Source organism: Balaenoptera musculus, chromosome 9 (genome assembly GCF_009873245.2).
Source record: "Balaenoptera musculus isolate JJ_BM4_2016_0621 chromosome 9, mBalMus1.pri.v3, whole genome shotgun sequence".
NCBI lineage: Eukaryota > Metazoa > Chordata > Mammalia > Artiodactyla > Balaenopteridae > Balaenoptera > Balaenoptera musculus.
Genome location: NC_045793.1, coordinates 87,356,887 through 87,380,303, shown reverse-complemented (window position 1 = coordinate 87,380,303; position 23,417 = coordinate 87,356,887). Strand labels below are relative to the sequence as shown.

General features: G+C 38.2%; 2 protein-coding genes across 2 annotated transcripts in view; one reads left to right on the top strand and one right to left on the bottom strand.

Moving 5' to 3' along the window:
- CCDC146 (coiled-coil domain containing 146) overlaps positions 1-23,417 on the top strand; it is a 138,554-nt gene that overhangs the window by 40,374 nt on the left and 74,763 nt on the right. The gene's annotated exons all lie outside the window — the stretch shown is intronic.
- On the bottom strand, positions 12,649-17,024 carry FGL2 (fibrinogen like 2). The gene is made up of 2 exons (XM_036864253.1): positions 16,312-17,024; positions 12,649-13,526 (listed from the first exon to the last, which is right to left on the bottom strand). Exons 1-2 carry the CDS (start codon positions 16,925-16,927, stop codon positions 12,820-12,822), a joined length of 1,323 nt encoding a protein of 440 aa, XP_036720148.1. The 5' UTR covers positions 16,928-17,024; the 3' UTR covers positions 12,649-12,819.

The window sequence follows — 23,417 nt, the reverse complement described above, 5'->3', positions numbered from 1 at the left end:
GTAAAAACCATACACAGCAGCACAATACGTAAAACAGAGTTGGATGTGGTGGATATAGAAGTGAAGGATGCAGAGGTGAAGGTCGCTCCCCATTCTCTCCCCTTCATATCTCCTGTCACCACCAGCACCACAACTCCAGTCCCCCTGGGGTGCTGGGGAGACCCCCATGCTCTGTGCAGATGGTTTGTGAACTGAATAAAAGGGAGCCATCTCTCTTCCACCCTAAAACCCATCTCAGCACAGCCAAAGGAAACACAGATCTGCCTCCAGAAAGCTGTGGAAAGCAACTTGACTGTACTGAAGGTTCCTTCTGGAAGAGAGGAGGGACTTCCACAGCACAGCATGCGGCAAAGCTTCCTGAAATTCCTCATCAAAGCAGATGCCTCTCCCACACACACCCCACTTGACCCCCTCTTTAAAAACTTCCTCGGAAACTTTTTTTCCCATCCCCAGGCAGGTTTTTCCCCCTTTCTATCTACACTCCTCTTCTCCTTGATACCTTTGGCCATTTCATTATTTTATAAAATAGTCTTTAGAGTTCCTTCCAGTTTTCCTCCCCACCCAGTATCCCATCATCACCTCAGGTCCAGGCACAGAACTGAACAATCAATAGGTGGCAGGGGGAGATTGTAGGCACTTAGATTTGATTTTTTTCTTGCATTAACATAAGGATTAACTATCACTTGCTTGAACTTATAGTCAAATCCCTCTACAATCTGATCCACCATTTCTTTCTTCTCTTTAATTTTTTTTTTTTTTTACTGTTCTCTGCTATATATACCTTATGCTCCAGCCACATTAGACATATCATCGTTTTCCTAACTAGCTTCTGATTTTCCAACCTGCTTTTGCTCAACCTCTACACAGCCCAGGAGTGCTTGCCACACTTCAGTGCTTCAGAATTCTACGCATTTTTTCCAGGACAGCTCAGACCCCACCTTCCTAAAGCATGCCACTTCCTTGACAAAATGGGAACACTTCTGTTGCTGTAACTTCCCTGCATAGTGCTTGTACCATATGCCACTTATTATTTCTTTCCTGTTTTTTAAGCTAATCTATAGTAGCTTTAGGATCTTTGAAAGCAGGAAGCCTTTGCTCTTCTTCTTGATATTCCTTGCAAACTCAGTGCACTGTAACATGTGTAGCCATGCCACTTTCAAAGGAATAGATGTACATAGTAATTAGTAACATCCTCCACCAAAAGAATCACACTACTGAATCACTACTTTACAAGGCACACTTAAAGAGGAGAAATTTCTTCTGAGTTTCTGAATGCATTTTCCACATCAAGTCCACCTAAATTCTCAGATACTTAAATGTTTAAAGTTAGAAATATCTGGGACTTCCCTGGTGGCTCAGTGGTTAAGAATCCGCCTGCCAATGCAGGGAACACGGGTCCGAGCCCTGGTCCAGGAAGATCCCACATGCCACGGAGCAACTAAGCCCGTGCGCCACAACTACCGAGCCTGAGCTCTAGAGCCCATGAGCCACAACTACTGAGCCCTCGTGCCACAACTACTAAAGCCCGCATGCCTAGAGCCCGTTCTCCATAACAAGAGGAGCCACTGCAACGAGAAGCCCACGCACCGCAACAAAGAGTAGCCCCCGCTCGCAGCAACTAGAGAAAGCCCACACGCAGCAATGAAGACCCAATGCGGCCAAAAAAAAATTAATTAATAAAAAAAAATAAAATTAAAAAAAAAAAAAGAAATATCATAACAAGTTAGAGCCATTGTACATCTATTTCAGTTTTATTTTTGCTGACTGAGCAAAGGATATGCAATGGGGAGGCAGTGATTTTCAAATATTTTTGAAAACAGAACAAAATCTTTTAAGTGAAATTGAAGATGAAGCCTCAAAATCCAAGATATAAAAGCAGAACTATTCGAGATGAACAGTGTTTCATGCAGCATACATTCTCCTGGCATCTCTCCCTACCCCACTTCCTTTAACCTTCATGAAATATTCTACAGAACCTTAGGGTCGCTGGGGACACAGTTCAAGAACCTCTACTATAGCGGTTCAGCCTGTTAAATACCAACCCCATAAATACCATACCATAAAGACCGTAACTTCTGTAACCATTCAACTTCCATAACTACCCATGATATACCCATGAGCCGCTCTAGATTTTTAATCATTTGCTTGATCAGATAAAGACAAAAATTTTACTTGTTATAGGACAGAAATTTTAAAAGTCATCATCGGCAGCACCATTCATTTATAAATGATATTTGCATTTTAAAAGAATTATTTTATATAACAAATGAAAATAAGAACTTTGGTGTTTACATGAGAAATCTTTTGGCTCCCAAAGAACTTACAAAGTGCTTTGTACTTAAGGGGAATGTTTTCCTTGTGAATCCTGCCATGTAACCATGGAAGTAGAACAGTGTTTGGAGAGTACAGAAACTTGCTTGCCTTATCTGTCAGAATTGTTATAAATTCTGACTTAGCTACAGAAAATAAATAATTTTTAATCACTAGGTTAAGTAGGGACATTAACACCCTTGAAAATAAATTCTTTTTAAAAAAAATCTCCTGTCAACAGAATATTATGTAATTGTTTTTGTTAAGATACAAAAGAGATGTTTCACCTTAAATTAAGATTTAATTGGAATCATCTTCCACTTTGTAGATTCACACAGAAAATCAGAGCAGGGGTGATACTGAGGTTTACAATGTATGTACTTTACCATGGAATTTCCAAGGTTACTTATCAGAGAAAATTAGTCCATTTCATGAGAAAAACACCAAGAAAGCCAGGAAAGCTGAAAATGGATAATGGCCCACACATGATACAGAGTTTGTAGATAACAGAGATTGTTTGTTTCTTTTTTTCCTCAGGGAAGACTTTAGTGGTGTAAAGTCTTTACCTCCTTATTGTGGCACTAACCTCAGCAAACAGAGATAACATTGGAAATGCTCCTAGGAAAGTGTCCAGCACATGGTTGGCACTCAGCAAGGGACAGCTGCTTATCATTATGAGTATTCAGAAGCAGAATCGCTAAACAAAAATTAAAACAGGTTACTTGGATTAACTGAAAAAAATTATGATACTCATTACTGAATGGGAAATAAATGTAGGCAAATAGTTTTGTGGTCCCTTCTTTGATAAACTTTCACAACGTAAGCACAAATTACTTGCCTCTTGTAGAAGATGAGTAAACCAATTTCCAGAGATAGAAAGTGAGCAAGTTTTCAGATTCTATATGATTCCAAATATGCTGAACCTTTGTATGAGGGCTTTTGTAATAGAGAAGCAATTCATCTTAGTGTCATCCTTAATCACTCAGAGAAAATCTTTTCTTTTAATTAATTAATTAATTTATGTATTTTTGGCTGTGTTGGGTCTTCGTTGCTGCACACGGGCTTTCTCTAGTTGAGGCGAGCAGGGGCTACTCTTTGTTGTGGGGCGTGGGCTTCTCATTGCGGTGGCTTCTTTTGTTGCAGAGCACAGGCTCTAGGCACGCAGGCTTCAGTAGTTGCAATGTGCGGGCTCAGTAGTTGTGGCTCGTGGGCTCTAGAGCACAGGCTCAGCAGTTGTGGCGCACGGGCTTAGTTGCTCCGCAGCATGTGGGATCTTCCCGGACCAGGGCTGGAACCTGTGTCCCCTGCATTGGCAGGTGGACTCCCAACCACTGTGCCACCAGGGAAGTGCCACTCAGAGAAAATCTTGAATGCTAGAGATTGAACTTGTATTTTGAGAGTTTAGAAAGTTATTATTTGGAAACGATCTTATTCAAAATAATTTAATAAGCACGTCACACCATGCTATACACATAGTAGGCAAATGATAAATATTTATTGGATTCAGATAATAAAGATAAATGTACTAGTTATTTTAAGGGGCTAAAACAAAAAAAGCTGTCTATTTTAAAATGTGATTTTCTGCTTTCAAAAGAAGAGTATATATTCTAAGCATTACAGTGCAGATTTCATTCTGAAAATGGCTAATAAAATAATAAAGATCGTTTTGAGTTACTGTGTGAAGCCTAGGAAGATGCTGATCACCAGTTATCTAGATCATGGTGTTAATTGTGGTTTACCCCTGGGACTTTAGGTGAGCAAAGGTGCACAGGCAGAATTGAGTATGAGCTTGGGGACAGTATGCTGCTGACCTGACAGAAAAGTTGTTGAGGAGCAGAAGAGCAAAGTAGAAGGAGCCATGCTATGGGGCTGTGGAGGAGAAGAGAGGCAGTACAGAAGGAACACTTCAAGGAATAACAGGTGCACTAATAGCACAGACTTTGTTATAGGGAATTAAACTGCCTAAAATTCTATTTTATATAACATTGCTTAAAATAAGTTAGCTATTGGCCAAGTGTGATTTTTGTTGTATTGACTTTTGACTACATGTAAGAGCTACATGTCTATTTTATTTCAATGGGCAGGTTTCCTTGTGTGCTATAGCAGATGTGTTACAAATACCACATATAAGCATTCATGTATATCATATATGTACATGTGGGGTGTGCGTGCGTGTGTGTGTATGTGTGCATGTACATGCATCTACACACCACAAGGGAAACCTACCCATATGCAGAGAGCTATTCTCATTTCCACCTGCAGCTGGACCCAACCTAAGTGAAAATTCCCGGTCATATTTATTGATAGCCATTCCAGTGTAAGCTCTTTGAAAGCTATTAGAAATACAAGACTTAGGTTACCTCTAATTTGGATAACTATTGGAGAATGTTTGTGAAAGAAGCAAGTTTTAAGATCATTAATGTCTTAAAAATAGAGAAAAGGAGTAAAACCAGTCTCTGCTTAACTAAAGGTTTATAATCATAGCAAACTAGTGCTCTAATGATTTAAAATGTCCATACGTGATTCCTCAAACTTGGGCATTGCACTGTTAACAAAGAATGTTTTTTGGTCTGTGGCCTAGTTCATATTTCTCTTGCTATGTACACACATACACACACGCGCATGCACACACTGTATCCTGCATGACAACCCTCCACCCTCACAAGCTGGTGTCTCCCAGAAGACGCACTGTCTGAGGCTTCAGTATGTCATTGCTTCCTCCCTTCACTGTGAAGTGACTGCTTAAGTCAAAAGCAATGATTTGCAGAAATCCATAGTAGAGTAACATAATGGCTTCTAAGACATCTAGTAACCCAACAAAATAGTGTGGCTGGCAGAAGCAAGGAAAAGCACATCCAAATCTCAAATAATCCAGAGAAAGTATCTGTTCCAGTAGGAAGAAATCTCTGCCCTCTTCATAAGGAAGCAACCCTGGGACTTCTCAAATGGCACATTTACAGGGTGGGTGGATGGGATACGACTGCGCTGGTTCCTCCCTATCTCCAACCCCTTCTGTGAAAGCGTTTGCCCCATGTACACCTATTTACTAGGTTATTTCATCTAGTCCCACAGATTCATTACCATCTATATTCTAGCGACCTAGATGTCTTCCCTGAACATCACACTAACATCCAAATGCCATCCACTTGGCTGTCTTATAGATATTTGAACTGAGAAGATTCAAAACTGCTGGTCCCCATCCCTTACCCGCCCGCCCACACACTTTCCAGACAGCTCCCCTGCGCAGTTCTTCCCCATCTCAGTTAACAGCGGCTCCGTCCTTCAAGTTGCTCAGGCTAAAATCCCGTACTTTTCTGTGATAACTCTAAATCTTTCCACTGTCCACTCCTTTATCTTAAAGATCCACTTCACTGCAACCACTGTCACTCCCCAAGGTTATTGCAAACACCATCAAACTGGTGTCCATGCTTTAATCTTGTCTCCCAACAGTCTATTCTCCGCTTTTAAAACTGAATGAAATCATGTACCTTCTGTAATCAAAACCCTTAACGGCTCTTACCTACTCTGAGTAAAAGGCAAAATCCTCACCATGACTCACAAGGTGTAGATGATCTGGCAGCCCCACCCGCATTTCTTATTTAACCCCAACTCCCCAAGCTCTCTCTGACCTCATCTCCTAAACCCCTCCCACCCGAGACTGTCTGCTTTTCCAGCCTCCTTGCTGACCCTAAAGCGTGCCAAGCACCTTTGCACCTGATGCTTCCTTTGCCTGGAGCATACTTCTCCCGGATATCTGCCTGGCTTGTTCTCCCGTAACTTTAAGTCTCTGTTCCAATGTCACCTCCACAGAGAGGTCTCCCCAGACCACCTGTATAAAATAGCACCTTTCCTCTGATACTCCTTATCTCTCCTTACGCTGCTTAGTTTTTCATGGCATTTATCATATATTGTTTATTTATTCATCTCTTCTGATTAATTATAAACTCCCTGAGTATAGGGGTCTTGTCTGTTTTGGTCTTCCTTGAAGACCACATCATATACACTCAATAAATACCTTTTAAACGAATGACAGCAAACTCCACTCTAACATTTCTATCTTCATAAATCTTTTAATTCCAAGACATTTTTGGCTTCTCAACTATAGTTAATACAAGCTGCTGTTGAATCTAGGTAGGTGTGAACTAATCAAACTATAGGAACCAAACATATCTGCCCAAACTAGCCCGTTGAATTCAGAATTTCTGGTAAATATACCTATATCAATGAACTCGGTTACATCTGAAATTCTGTTTTTTCTTCTTTAGTCAAGAAACCTCAAAATCTGTCTTTATGCATATTCCCCAGCTTTCTGCTGATATAAATTAGCAAAGTTGTATAAAGGCTTCTCCGCCAGTTTGACTTTATAATTGACCAGAGGGCATGTCTTGCCCTGGTTACAGATCTGGGGATGCTGAGGAGGGGGATGGAGGAGCCTAAAGGAGAGTTAAGATCACTCCCTCAGAATTAGTGTTTTTGTTTTTTTCAGATATATACCCAGGAGTGGAATTGCTGGGTCATATGATAGTTCTATTTTTAGTTTTTTGAGAAATCTCCATACTGTTTTCCACAGTGGCTGCACCAATTTACATTCCCACCAACAGTGCACAAGGGTTCCCTTTTCTCCACATCCTCACCAACATTTGTTGTTTCTGTTCTTTTGGATGATAGCCGTGCTGACAGGTGTGAGATGATATCTTATTTGGTTTTGATTTGCATTTCCCAGATGATTAGTGATGCTGAGCATCTTTTCACGTGCCTGTTGGCCAGCCATTTGCATTTCCTCTTTGGAAAAAATGTCTATTCAGGTCTTCTTCCCATTTTTTGATTGGGTAGTTTGTTTTGTTGATGTTGAGTTGTATGAGCTGTTTATATATGTTGGATATTAATCCTTTACTGGTCATATCATTTGCAAATATTTTCTCCCATTCAGTAGGTTGTCTTTTTTTTTTTTTTGTCAATGGTTTCCTTTTTTTTTTAATGTATTTATTTTTATTTATTTTTGGCTGCATTGGGTCTTCGTTGCTGCACACAGGCTTTCTCTAGTTGTGGCAAGCTGGGTCTACTCTTCGTTGCGGTGCATGGGCTTCTCCTTGTGGTGGTTTCTCTTGTTGTGGAGCACGGGCTCTAGAGCGCAGGCTCAGTAGTTGTGGCGCCTGGGCCTAGTTGCTCTGCGGCATGTAGGATCTTCCCAGACCGGAGTTCGAACTCGTGTCCCCTGCATTGGCAGGTGGATTCTTAACCACTGCACCACCAGGGAAGCCCTCAATGATTTCCTTTGTTGTGCAAAAGCTAAGTTTAATTAAGTTCCATTTGTTTATTTTTGCTTTTATTTCCTCTACTTTAGGAGACAAATTCAAAAAAATATTGCTGCTATTTATGTCAGAGTGTTCTGCCTATGTTTTCCTCTACGAGTTTTATAGTATCCGATCTTACATTTAGGTCTTTAATCCATTTGAGTTTATTTTTTGTATATGGTATTAGAGAATGTTCTAATTTCATTCTTTTACATGTAGCTGTCAAGATACATGCACCCCAACGTTCATGGTGGCATTATTTACAATTGCCAAGATATGGAAGCAACCTAAGTGTCCATCAACAGATGAATGGATAAAGAAGATGTGGTATATAAATACAACAGAATACTACTCAGCCATAAAAAAGAATGAAATTTTGTCATTTGCAGTAACATGGATGGACTTGGAGGGCATTATGCTAAGTGAAACAAGTCAGACAGAGAAAGATAAATACTAAATGATATCACTTTTATGTGGAATCTAGAAAATACAACAAAATAGTGAATATAACAAAAAGAAGCAGACTCACAGACATAGAGAACAAACTAGTGATTACCAGTGGGGAGGGAGGAGGGGCAATATAGGGGTGGGAGAGCAGGAGGTACAAACTATTGGGTATAAGATAGACCCAAGGATGTACTGTGTAACATGGGCAGTATAGCCAGTAGTTTGTAATGACTGTAAATGGAAAGTCACCTTTAAAAATTGTATTAACAATTTTTTGGAAAGATTACTCCCTCAGGAAAGAAGACAACAGTGCCTTCAGCAAGAAGACCTCTATCTAATGTGGGGGAGGGACCACTTCAAGGAGTCACGGAGGCTCAGTCACATTTGGGAATTCAGGGGACTCCGAGTTCTCCAAGTACCCCCAATTTCCCTCACTTCTCACTTCCAACTCTTCCCAATCAATAAACAAAAGAAACCTGGCAGAGCTATGATTCAGTAAACATTGCAAATTGGCAATGCACAGAATGAATTTCGAGTTTGGATTCAGCCAACTCTGCTTGTTACTTCTGGGGAGAGGGAGGACATTGGAATTGAAGGTGGTTTGCAAAGGGGTCTTTAGTCTAAGCTATAATTTTTTTAAAAAAATTAAAGCATTTATGCTTTTGGTATGATTAAAATTAATTTCAAATTTGCAATATGGTATAAGTATGAAAAACTACTTTTTTCTTTAGGAACTCAGCCAGGTAGAACAATCACTGTCTGGCCTAGTACAACCATACTCCTCTGCATGATATATACCCAGAGGCATGTTCCTAGAACCCCTTCTAAAAGTTTGTCATTCTTTTGTATGCAATGCTATAGTATATGTGATCCTGTCTTGCCATATCCTCCCCTGAAGTCAATCACTTCTAAACCACATTAACAATCTCCCAGATCCTCAGATTTGATGGTACCTACTCCTTCCCCAGTTGTAACTCTGGCTTCTTTAGACTACAGCTCTTCATCTATGGTAACATATTCATGAACCACTTTGAGTAATAACACTCTTGTCTCAAATTTCCTTTACATCCTAGCCTAACAGATTGATTCTAGGGTAGAACCTAGACGATTATGGAATAATGTAATGTATAATAAGGAATATATAGGACGGTATAGGACCAAAGAGACAAGGCACCAAACCCCTCCTGATGTCATCAGGGAAGACTGCCCAGGAAAGATAATTATTTAGGAGGAAGATGATGATGATAATATATATGTATGTTCTAGGTGCTTTGCATATGCTATCTCATTTAATCGTCTCAATAACTCTATTCTACTGTTATCCCAGTTTTATAATTGAAGGAACCAAAGAACAATGAGATTAAGTGATTTTGCCTGTTTTCACACAGCTTGCAAATAATGGAGCTGAAATTCAAACCTAGTTAAGTCTGGCTGCTGAGTCCCTGCTCTTAATTATGGATAATAAGACAAAACTCAGTGGGGGTCAAGGATGGCATTCTATCTAGACCAAGGGAAGAGTAACACAAAGTAATGAAAATAGGAGAGAATATGGTTTGTACTAGAACAACAAGGCATTCAGTTTGGCAGGAGTGTGAGTAGTGGCAGAAAGGACACTGAAAGGGTAGGCAGAAATCGGTTCATGAAGGGGCTTATTTGCTGGATTTTATCATATACAAAATGAGGAGATGTTGACAGGTTTTAAGCAGGAAAATAACATGATCAGAATTGTAGTTTTGAATAATCCCTCTGGCAGTGATATGGAGGATGGATTGGAATAGATTCAAACTGGGGGCACAGGTCACTATTAGGAAGGGCTTGCATTATCCTAAGAGGCTGATGAGGGCTAAACTAGAACAGCAACAAGCATGATGGAAAAAAGGGGAGATGGAGTTGAACGCTGCAAAATGAAACTGAAACTTCTGTATTTCAAATGTGTCAACAGTATTCTAGAGGGAAATAAGATAATGGTGTTCCTGTATTTGTCTCTGTCTTCCTGTTAATGAAATAGTACTCATTAAAGTCTTCACAGGGTCAAAGATATTGTCTAGTTAGGTAAACATTATGCAAGTTTTCAGCCAAGAGTAAATATATAAAAATTATTTTACAAATAATACTTAATGTTTCTGCATTGAAGAAATAAATAGTTGAGAAGATTAAATCTTTTATTTCACAAGGTTTTTAAAAGACACAAAACATAAACCTATTTATACATAAAGGAAAATAAGAATTCTAAGCAAGAGCTTATCATGACGACATTACCCATCATTTTTTACCTTTAAACCTTCTACCCTTTTCTTGGGTAGCCATTCAGAAATAAGGACCAGCGAATTTTGTTATTTGGATATCTTTTATCGTCGTATATTTAAGCTCTTTATTTATTGGATGGATGTGTCATCATTTCATTTAGAGCATTACTACTTATCAGAAAATCTGATTTTTTTTCTGTGATATGTGAGCCAGTTCCATTTGGAATTTCTAAAGGCCTAATTTTAGTCAATATTTTCAAAGTATGATAAAGCGCAGAAATAATTTGTTAATTAAGATAACAAATATTAGCCAGTAAAATGAAACCGAGACAAGACTCTAAAATAATGTATTTGTTAGTAGTCAATCCACATTTATGAACATTAGCATATATTAGTGAACAGTTATGTTAAGGCAAAAGACTCTCTCAGATATAATCTATTTCCATCAATATGTTAAAGATTATCAAAATCTAAAACATATTTTATAATATAATAAGTGACACGAAATGATTTCAAAAAGGAATTTCTATGTTACAGTTTGTTATTAGAAAGGTGCCATAAAAGTATAATGGGAAATAAAGTTTTAGTTATTTAATATAAGGTGGAAAGATAGAAAGACAAGCTTTTAAGTATTTACGTAGATTAATGAATTATTTGCCAAATTCTCCTGAAATGATACCTAGTTCCTATTAAATCAGTGGACACTTGCTATATGAGCTATTTTTCTTTAGAACTGTATTTTTTTAAGGATTCCATTTTTATCACAGAAATTTATCTAAACTTATACATATATTAATAGTTATATATAGTAAGTGAAAATGCCCTTATCTGAAATGAATACATTGTATAATATCAAAATCTTCAGTCTTTTTTAGAAAACAGAAAAGAGAGAGAAATAAAGAATAAATTAGTTACAACATTTACATTTGATTTATTATTGAGTAGATATGAAGCCTTTGAAATCTACGATATTTTTTATTTTTGTCATCACTTAATTCTATTTGCATTTCTCTTGCTTTAGTATTTTAATAGTATTAATAATATAGTTTTCATCATGTTTACCTGAACACTTTGTATGTTATATACTTTTAAAAGAATATCTTGCTTCTTTTTGATTAGAATTTTCTATAAAAGACGTTAGTTGAAAAATTAACTTCTTACCTAAAGCTACTATCCTCCTTAATCATTTTCAAATAATGGGTAAAGCTGCATCTTTGTGAATTTATTTTTGAAAACTTGGTTACTTTAGTAGAAACAGACACCAGAAATTGAAGGTTGAATGTATTTCTATGACTCACATACAGTATGGTGTATCCTTTTCAAATTTTATCCTAGAGCACTTTTTTAAACGTGCACTAGAATACAGCTGTTCTCTCTGAAATGGTCCCTTTTTACAATGGTGAAATTTAACAAACTATTTTTATAATCTTTTGAATATCATTTTTGCATTCTGGATTTAATTAATGAATTATAAAAGTTCCAGATACTTTTGTTTTGTTAAAAAAAATAAACACCCGTATTTGAATCTTCTGATAGCAAAACAAGCAATATACCATTTAGGGTTGAAATATATAATATTTGAACTACGGTTCTATATATTTCAAAATTCATATTTTTTTATAAATAGATTTATCTATTTGTCCTATAAAACAGCTTTCTATGATGTGAATCACTTAATGATATTATCGCTTTGGATATAAAATTGGCCTATATATAAGTGCTTCATTCCTCACCCACACTTACCTCTCCAAAAGAAAGTCTACCAGTAGTCTCGCACAGTGGTGAGCAGTCTTAAATTTAAAACTATTGTGCATTAGAGCAAAGGAAGATATTTTTCATGTTAAAGCAGTTTTTACCATCAAACATCTAAAGAGTTATAAACTATGAATGAATTACCTTTAAACCATGGTCTTTAAGGTTAAATTCATTTTCTGAACGCTTTTAGGAGTGATGTTATGCTATCACATTTTAAAATATTTTAAATGATAAAATTTTACATTTCACGAATAGTGCATGAACAGGTTTAATTACGTATGTTTCCCTTTGCTTGGAAATTAAAATGCTGTAAATGCCATAAATTGAGTAAGTTTATCTCAGAATGAGGAATAGGTTATTTAGAGACAAATAAATACCCAATAACTATTTATAGCCTGAAAAGATGTGTTTAAGTCACAGTCAAAATACAGGTTACTTGTGTAAAATCTAGCCTACTGAACAAACAAGTATTTTTTTAATTAGAGCGAGTAATATGACTAAAAACTTTTCAAATAAGAGAAATGTGTGATTCTCAAAATTCCCAATTGCTCGCAAGTGTTTATTTGGATAACAGCATAACAGCAACAAAGGACTTCTTTAAATGGCGTATTTTTCAGCTTTATTTCAAATGCTGTATAGCATAAGAATCCATTGCTCAGAGAGAAATTTTAAGCCATGGAAAAAGAGTATGAAACATATTCCAAAGTGCTGAAGGAATTAATTGCCCTATTAGGTAATGAATACCCAAAAGAATGAGCATTAGTGATTTATGGCTTAAAGTGCTTGGGTCTGATCAGCATTTTGACTTCTTTGAAGGAGGACTTGTAGCCACCAGGTTGTGCCTCACTTATACCAGGCCAGGTCCCCCAGAAAATCCCATTTCGGACACCTCTGTATTTCTGGTGATAATATTTGCCATTTAAGTTTGCAGAAAGACATGCATCAAACCACCAGCCTGAACTGTAGTAGAGCCCACAGTTCCCAGAGGGGTATCGATCGTTGTCTCTATCCGGGGTGGTGAAAAACTTCATATCGTGGTTGTAATGTTTACTGAAACGTAAGGCATCTCCAGCTGTGCCATTATAGTTACCAATGTGTAGACGGTATTTGAGAAACTCGTTGGCCACATAAAAGTGATCATACAAGGCATAGAGTTTGACACCGTTAAAGTCTTCAAGATCTATTCTTAGAATCATGTCCTTACTCTTAGTCAGAAGATGGATTTTATCGTTCCCCAGCCAAAATTCTCTTCTGGGGTTTCCAAAGCCCACTTTGTAGTCTTGCCATGTTCTGGTGAAGTTGGTGCTTCCATCAACACGTGCCTGCAGCACTGTCCAGCCTCCCCCCATGGTCTCCATGTCACAGAAAACTTCGAAGCTACTATTTTTGGGATCCGGTGTAACTCTGTAGAGCTCACTGCTTCTTTTGCCTATTGTGTAGTATTCAGAGCAATCTTTATATATAAGATGTTGAACTGCAGGGGTAAAAAAAGAAAGGCGTTGGATTTTGTTAATAAAAACTAGGCATCTAAAGAATTCTTTATATGCACGAAAGCAGTTTTATAATTTGATCAATGGTGATAATGAAACCTTGCTCGGCTAAACTTACTTGAACCTGTTTAGCAAAAGCTTGTTAACGCCTCAGAACAAGAACCTGGTGTCATAAAGCAGACAAAGCTCCCCAACACAGTCTTGGTTGGTAATAATACTGACAATACCACCAACAAACAACAACAAGAAGAAATAGAAGTGATAGTTTTAGTAACTTAGTAATATTTAGTGAGGGCTCCACATGTGTTCTAGGGATTCTGCCAAAGACTTGATAACATTTTCACACTTAATCTGCACATGAACTTTATGATGTAGATATTATTAACAACCTGCTGGTGAGAAAGAATATTAGGCTCAAAAAGGATCCGTGGCTTGCCCAACTTCACAGAAGTTTTAAATGGCAGAGCCAGGACTGAGCTCAGACCTGGCTGGCTGCAAAGCTTGTCCTTGTAACCACTGCATCCCTTTGTCCTGAAAGTCAGATGATTCTAACTCTCCTAGAACTGCATTCCATGTATACAGAGGAAGCACAGGCTTCTATATCCTTTCACCTAAAGAGGCTGCTAGACTCCACTTTCAGGCAGTTTTATAGGATTTTTCCAAATGATTTATTAAAATTCTAAAATACAGCATTGATCAACATTTCCATTTATTTTACTTGCTTGACAATTAGATAGAGAAGCTTAAGTTGTTTTAAAAAACTTCAATAATATACCAATATTCTTACTCTGAATTTATTATCCAGGAAAATATTTAGCTAGTGTTTCACATGTCTGGTTTCTAGAAGGAAACCACAGGTGATTATGCTCAGGATTAGTGTAATAAACAGTTAATGTGGTTCTGTAGGAACCAATACAGATATTTACTCCAAAATAATTTTTTAAAAAATTGGTACTGGATCAGGCAAGTTTAATACAAGCCACTCATGAGCCACAAATAATCTCTTCATGTGTACTGAGAACTCAGAATATTCAGATAGTTCCCCAAAACTTAGTAGAAAAAAAGACAGTAGAATCTTGTTCTTATCATTACAAATTGCCATGCAGTGCCACATCTAATGTTCACCCAGGTATGTCACCTAAGATGTGAAACTCTGCCTTGCAATGTTCAGGGCACATTTAGATACAGGCCGCTGGGAGTATTAGCAACAGTGGTCCTGGAATCTCCCAAATACCTTCACTGGGTAGATTCCCTGGGGAATCTACCTAGCAAAGATGCATGAGGTGCTTGTTTCATGATCTCTGCTTCAGGCACCATATCCCTTCAACCTCACACTCATGCACAGATGGCTTTCCGAAGTGTGATAAGACCACCATCAGCAATGGTCCCAGAAACTCATGTGGAAAAACCAGGGTTTGGGGGAACCAGTGCCACAGCTAGCAGTTCGTGGGCAGAACAGGCAGTTAGGTTTATGGCCTTTAACATATATTTATTAAAGCTAATTCAGATCATCAGCAAATAATCTGGATGGGGAAGATGGGTTCTATTGTTACATGCTTGAATTCTAGTGAAAGAGAGGAAGAAATAAGAATGCATTCCTTCCCTTAGTGGCATGCCAAAACTCCCCTTAAAATGTTTTTGGGCCACTAGGTCTCAAAGCAAAAAGTTTTGCACACATATGAAGCCATATAGCTGCTTTTATCCCATCTATAAAATCTCCCATTTCCACTAGACATTTGGGATTATGAACTGCAGATTACTTGCTAAAATCTTTCAGAGGTCTCTTGTCGCTGTATAAGGATCAGTCACCTGACCACACAAAAAAACTGATTTCCAAAGAACAGAGTACAACCACAAACACTGCCTTAACTCTACTGTTCTCAAACACTTCAGTGAAGAGATAAATAAGTTAAACTCACTGAAACATTAAGAAATTCTCTTAGAATATTACTCAGCCATAAAAAGAAATGAAATTGAGTTATTTGTAGTGAGGTGGATGGACCTAGAGTCTGTCACACAGAGTGAAGTAAGTCAGAAAAACAAATACTGTATGCTAACACATATATATATGGAATCTAAAAAAAAGAAAAAAAGAAAAAAATGGTTCTGTAGAACCTAGGGGCAGGGCAGGAATAAAGATGCAGACGTAGAGAACGGACTTGAGGACACGGGGAGGGGGAAGGGTAAGCTGGGACAAAGTGAGAGAGTGGCATGGACTTATATACACTACCAAACGTAAAATAGCTAGCTAGTGGGAAGCAGCCGCATAGCACAGGGAGATCAGCTCGGTGCTTTGTGACCACCTAGAGGGATGGGATAGGGAGGGTGGGAGGGAGACACAAGAGGGAGGAGATACGGGGATATATGTATACGTATAGCTGATTCACTTTGTTATACAGCAGAAACTAACACACCATTGTAAAGCAATTATACTCCAATAAAGATGTTTAAAAAAAAAAAAGAAAAGAAATTCTCTCCCTCCACTTCTGTTTGTGTGTAGCTCTGGCGTCAGCACATAAGATCTTTGAAATTGAAAGTGCTTTCTAACGCATACAGAACTCATTATGATTTTTTGTAATTAGGTCCTATTCCTTTCTGTGGGCACATGTGCAAAGATAATAGTTTTTTCTGTATTACCTTGATGAATAAAAGGCTTAACTTATATAATTCATCCTTTATTTAACTTATATGCTCAGGTTAATGTTTATAGATACTGTCTAGCTATATAACATTCATGAACAAATGATAAGAAAACATTATTATACATACCTGGACGTGATTGTATTTGTTCTTGAGTGGGACACTTAGATGAACATTTGCCATCCAAACTATTGACAACAAATGTTAGGTTTGCCACTTTGCTATCAACATAATGTTCTATGTTGTTCATATTTACAAGATTCAGCTTCTCCAGGCGACCCTGAAGCACGTCGATCTCCTCCTTGGCATCCTTAAGGTCAGAGGACAGCTTGTTAACCTCGCTCTCTAACTCTCTAACTCTGTTGTCACCAGCTTCTCCCAGAGCTCCTGTGCCGGGTAACAGCAGTCCATTTCTGCCCGGGTCTCGGTTGTCATCAGCCTGCAGTTTGCAGTCTTGGCAAGACTTCTTCAGGCTCTTTACAATTTCCTTGAGGTTCTGGACTTCTTTGAACACCTCCTCGATCCTGCCAAACTGCTTGGGGAGCTGAATAGTCAGCGGGGGCAGGTTCACCTGGTAGGGACAGTCGCCTCCCTCCTCGCATTTCGCTCTGCTTTCTAGTCTCACCGGGCAGGCGTCCTGGGCTGCTTCATCTTTAATTTCCTCTGTTGCATTGTTTGCCACAACCAAAAAACCATAAGCAGCAAGGACAGCCGAGCTCAGCCAGCACCACTTCGCCAGCTTCATCTTCGCGGTGGTGCTCGCCCCAGCAGGGAAGGGGGCCGGGCTGGAGCTCTTTTAAGAGCTGCAGCTGCCTTCCTGAGTCAGGCTTTCCGTGTTCTCAGAAAAGGGCGGGAGCGCTTTGCATCACCAGTCTCAGAAACGCGGAGGAAGAGGAGATTGCCCTCATCACACTCAAGTGTGCCCCAACACTGTTATTTGTTCTCAATCAAAACCATCCGCTTTGGAATTCCTGCAGTTGGTCAGATGCACATACTCAACAAGTTTCACTTTCATCTTTTATTTTTAAAAAGCACAAGAAAAATCTTGAATCTTAAAATAATTATACTTGAAGTAAATCATTTCATGATACTTAACTCCACAGTGGGGTAAACAGTTTTTAAAGATAAAATTGAATGTGCTAGTTATCCAGATTATGTGAAGGACAGAAATGTTACAAAAATGGAAATGGTTCTTTTTCCTTCTTGGAATGGGGCATTGAGAATTCTGTATTTTCTTCACGTTGGGCTTTCAGGTGAAATCTCAAGCACTTAAAATTTTAAATATAATGAAGTTAAGCTTTCTGGTTCTTGCAGTGGACTTTTGTTTCATCTGTTTGAAAAGGGAAGAAAACTGGTAGAGAAAAAAGTGCTGCTTTCTATTTCTCCGACCACTGCATAGCGTAGGAGGAATGTCTAACTGATGGAAACACTGTTAAAATACATCTTGCCTTTCATCAAAACCAGCAGCCTCCTCCTTTGCTTTTCACCAGTTCTGTGCCTGTACTGTCCTTCCACAGCTGCCAAGTACGAATCTCTGAACTAGTCCATCCCATCTCGGTTCTGATTCTTCTTTTGTCTCCGGCATCATTGCCTGCCCTCCCCGCTGGCAGCCCTGGCAGTCCCCTCTCTGTGTTTCTGCCTCCGCAGTGGGCCCTCCACCTGGTCTCTATGCCACTTGCTATGTCACTGCTTTGCCCCAAACACGTCTGCATTCATGACTTTTCACACTTTTCGAACCTTTTTTCATGGTTTTCAAACTTTTCTCCTGAGAGGCTGAGGACAGGAAGGGGGAACAACTTCTACTGAAGGAACCACCTCCTTTTAATTTATTTTACATATTGGCATCTCATGTAAGGTTTCTTATTAAAAAAGGATTTTATTGTTTTAAAAATAATTTCAAAATTATGGCTAGGGGACTTCCTTGGTGGCTCAGTGGTTAAGAATCCGCCTGCCAATGCAGGGGGACACGGGTTCGAGCCCTGGTCCGGGAAGATCCCACATGCCGCAGAGCAACTAAGCCTGTGTGTCACAACTACTGAGCCTGTGCTCTAGAGCCCATGAGCCACAACTACTGAGCCCACGTGCCTAGAGCCTGTGCTCCCTAACAAGAGAAGCCACCACAATGAGAAGCCCGCACACTGCAACAAAGACCCAACGCAGCCAAAATTAAAAAAAATAAAATTATGGCTAAAAGTCTGAATTCTTATTGTATTATATAAAGTGCTTTGTAATCTATCTCTTATTTATTTCTTTAACCTGATTTCCTATGATTTTTCTATATACTCCTTCATTCCAGCCAAACGCTCCTATTCAGCCTAAGTATTCATGTTCTCTAAATGTGTCAGGCTCACTTTACACTTCCAAACTGTATTTACTCCTGGATATTCAGGAGACCTAGATTCCACCCCTGCATCTACTTCTTATTGGATCTATAGATCATTAACTTTGCTGAGCCTTGGTTCCTGTAACTGTGAAGGAGGAATTTGGCTATTCTCCCCTCATACAGGAATGATAGTTACAAAAATTTTGAGTGGTGCAGTGCTGAAGGAAAAAAATGCAGTGTATAAAATGTAACATTCTTTCCAAACAAATTTGTCAAACATGTTCTACACACCTTATGTCTCATTTTCCTCCATCTTCTTCCAGCTTTTTAAAAAATTAAGTTTCTTTTTCTCTTCATTCCATTTAATGTATTCAAACCAATTTTAGCATATTAAATTTTTGACTAAAAATATCTAATCTCCTAATTTCATTTCTCTCTCCTCACCCACTTTCAAACTGTGACACTCCCCTACTGTAAGGGGAGAAAATAAGTGAATGATTAGGTAACTTTAAAAAGAAAGAGAATGATGATAATATAGATAATAGATTAAAATATCTTATAAAGTAGAAATATATAGGAACGATATTTAGTTCAAGGTACATTATTAAATGCCTTTGACTTGATAGGCTATAGATCCACATATTTAGCCTGTCAAGTCCAGTCAAGAATTTATTAAAGATCTGTATACTCAGCACTATGCTGGAGCATATAGAAGATGTATCCATCCATCCATCCTTCCATCCATCCATCCTTCCATCCATCCATCCATCCATCATATATTTATTGAGCATCCCCTACATGCAAGACATTGTTCCAGGCACTTAGGCTACACTAGTGAAGACATCAAACAAAAATCCCCTTTTCCTTCTTAGGAAGGGGTATTGAGGGCTTTGTATTTTGCTCACGTTGGACTTTCAAGTGAAATCATAAGCACTTTTAAGCTTTTCTAAATCTAACAAAGGTATAGCTTTCTGACTCTTGCATTGGGCTTTTGTTTCATCTCTGTGAATCAGGGATTTGCTTTCCAGGCACTGCTGTTGATTCTTGGGCCCTGCACACCCCACTTAGCCAAGGGCCAGTGGCATAGTTCCGCCTAAAAAACTTGGATGTGCTATGGGAACTGGCTCCTGTCCCTTCGGGACCATAGAAAATACCCCAAATAAAGGCCAAAAATAGCTTTATTAATCAGTTTTTATCGACACTAGTAAGTGGGAATTCTGGGTTCTTAATTTTAAAAGATTATTGTTCACTTGCCAGAGGCAGACACTAAGTGACCACCACATGAAAGAGGCTCAACCTGCCTAATGAGTTTACAGCCCACGGGGGCAGAGAGTGTTGTGCTACAGTTGTGCAGGAAGCTTTCACAAATACTATCTCACTACATCCTCCCATCTACGCAATTAATTCCTGCACGTGCAGATGAACAAAGAAAGGGTTCAAAGCAATAAATCACTTGCCTATGGTTTCGCACTTTTTAAAGGACAGTTGGAATTTGAACCTGGGTCTGACTCCAAAGTTCACGTCTTCTCCTGTGCCACCCTGCCACGTGGGGGGCAGGGAGATAATACTGGAAAGGAATATTGGTACCATGTTGTGGAGAGCCTGGTGCTTAAATCACTGCTTAGATCAGTGGGGAGCCACTGAAGGTTTTGAGCAAAGGAATAATATAATCAGTTAAGCATTTGAGAGAAATTAATCTATCATTGAAATTGTAGGTGCACTGGAAAGGGAAAGATTAGGCAGAGAGAGAAGTTTAGAGGCCATTTAAATAGTCCAAGTCATTGTTTCCCGAAGTGTGTTTGCTGGAACGTGAGTACCTAGATGTTGATAAATGTTATGTGACGACAGAGTTCCAGGACAGGTGGCTCTGAAAGTTATCAGTAATTTGCTAATGTGCATTATGGCTGGCCAAGAAGAAAATAACATATGCTGCATTTTTCAAATTTTGGTTGATAATGGGAATCTTTTTTTTTTCTAGCACCATTTTTAGGAATGAATCTTCTGCTAGAAACCAGTAGGAAATGCTGTGCTAGGTGAGAGGTGCTAGTGTAGTGGCGGGAACTAGGTAAGAGGTGAACTAGTGTGGTGGCAGGAGGGGTGGTGAAGGGGTAGCAACTATTTTTGTCAAAGAGTAATAGCATCTATAGAATCTGATAAGGGATGAAAAATGGAAGGAGAGGGGAGAGTTGAGAGAGCACCATGAAATATGACTCCAACTGAAGTTAAGTAATGTCATGGCAATGAGAGTAGAGAGGGAGCCGTGAGTTGGGGAGAGTGTAGTAGTAGTATTTCTGTTTTGAATAGACTGACAAGCCACCAAGTAGAAATATCTAACATGCAGTTAAGCATCTAAGTATTACAAACAGCACAGAATGGATATGGATGTCAATGTGAAGCCACAGGAACCAAAAGGATGGTAAAATATGAGAACCAGAAGAGTGCTGTGTCACAAAGACCAGGGGAGAGGGTTTCAAAGAGGCAGCCATCAGAGAATCAAAAACCTGAAGAGCTGATTTCTGGTCCTCAACTCCTACGGAATTCCCACCCTCCGACCTTGACTCTCTGCCTTCTCCTTCTTGCTGGAAAACCTTTCCGGATTTTCTCATGCCCAGCCTGCCCTGACTCCTAGAATCGTCTACTGATTCCTCATGGCAGTGTCGGAAACTTCTACCCCATATCTGCTCTCAACCTGGAACTGATGCATTATGCCCACTTACAGACTTGTTTTTCAGATCTAAACAAATTATTTAACACCAATACATGTTGGGATTTTAAAGTAGCAAGATATGTTTTTATAAGCCCCATATGAAAATTACTTTCATCAGTCTATATTCACAATATATGCAAACTTCTTTTTTTTTCTTACGCAAAGTATATTTAAGAGAGGATCTGCATTTACTGTATCTGGATCAGATTCCAAAAGCAAATTTTCATTTCCCTTAATACAGTTCTCTTAAAAGAAAGAAACCCTTTATGTTTCTATTTGTACCAAAGGAAGTAAGTAAATTTAATAACAATTATTATTTATAGTACTGAGATCCTTTTCTTGATATTATGCCTATTAATTTGACATATTTGTAGTTTCTAACTTACTAAATTTGATGGTTCTTTAGGGAGTACATGTTTTGGGATAAAAAATTAAAACATTCACTTTTTAATCTACTTGGTTTGAAATGTCAACAGTAAATAATGTTTATCTTAATACTCCTTAGAGGTCTTAGTCCTTGTTCATTATAAATTTCATGGAAAGAACTTTAAACAAAAGCCTGATTTCAGCAACCCATAGAGAATTGCCTGATTTTGGTTAAAGCTAGAATAATAGTTGGTAGGTTCTTTGTTATGTCCTGCAAGTACATCTCTAGCATAGATAAAGAGATCCAGACTAGGAAACCCTCCAGCATGGACCTACCATGAAAGATCCACTATGTGAATCCTTAAGGGTCTAGATCAAGAGAAATATAGGGCAGAAATATCCAAAGGTCCACTCTTAACAAGACTATAAAACATGCAGTCATCTGATGAACTAATGGCCTAGGTCTTCAGTGAGATATCCAGGGCTTCTCAGGTTAGAATTTTTTGAAACTGGAATATTTCATGGGAGTCTTGGAATGTCCATCTTATCAATGTCAATATCTTATCAACAAAATCTTTTACTGTGTATCCCACACCAAGCCAGGGATCATGGAGGAGCTAAGAGATCCATGGGGCATGGCATCTAATTTTCCTGTCATCTCTCTAAATTTCCAGAGACTCAATAAACTTCATATAACCAATGTTGAGGAAACAAAATATGTTTATTTTTATTTCTTGTATTGGAGATCGATCTTGAGTTTCCTTTTATATTCCTCAAACAAAACAAAAAATAAAATCATAATAAAGAAATCATAAAAATGAAATTGTGGCTTTTCCTGTCTTCCCTTTGTTTCTCATAATTTATGGTAGTTATGTGTTTTCTATAATGTCACCACAAACACTGAATTAGCAAATATCAAACCATTGCTCCTAGGGGAAATACAGGGTTAGGCTTCTACGAGCCTCGGGTCCTAATATTTTTGTCAACTGATCAATATATAACCTTGTTTTCAATGTGTTTCTGTTTAAAGACATCTTATTTAGTATATATTGTTGATTCATTAACACAGAATTCATGACCAAGAGAACTATAATCATGCCTGAAGGAAGCTTATCTAACACATGTATTTCCTCCTTAAGGTACCTCACAACCTTCTTGCACTGAGGAACACTAGACAGCACCTCAGAACTATGCTCAGGGGCCATTTTAAACAGTGAAAACATCAGCAAAAAACACAAAAATGTGGAAAAACATGGCACTTAGACCACAACAAGAGCACTTGGTTACAGTATGAGAGCTGAAATAAGACAACAGAGCGTTGATCTCTGAGCTCAGCTGGGAATGCATGTGTTGGGCAACTCGAACTTTTCACCACCCTGGCCATGTCTACAAATGGTCCCCAAAGCCCACAAGTATTATCCTGGAGTTATAAATTCTAATAAGTAAGTGAATTTGCAAATATGCAATACATGAATAATGAGGATTGATTATATACTGTTACAAAATCCAAGGCTTTAAATCTTAGAAATGTCTATATATTCATTCTAAGTGTTAATTTGGTTTTATCTGTTTTATCACTTGCATTCGTTAGGGTATTAATTGCTTTGTTTGCCTTTACTTGGCATTTAAAAATAATATATAAATATGAATTTATTCTATATATTCTATATAGAATATAGAATATACAATAATATATAAATATGAATTTATAGAATATACAATATTCATATAAATATGAATTTATAGAATTTATAGAATATATACAATATAGAATATGAATTTATAGAATATAGAATATACAATATACAATATATAGAATATAATTTTATATAATATCAT

Excerpts from the sequence above, each read along its gene's own strand:
- FGL2 (XM_036864253.1), bottom strand. The coding sequence starts at position 16,927 with ATGAAGCTGGCGAAGTGGTGCTGGCTGAGCTCGGCTGTCCTTGCTGCT. Across the intron at positions 13,527-16,311 it reads ACAAATACAATCACGTCCAG|TTCAACATCTTATATATAAA; the intron begins GTATGTATAATA and ends TTACCCCTGCAG.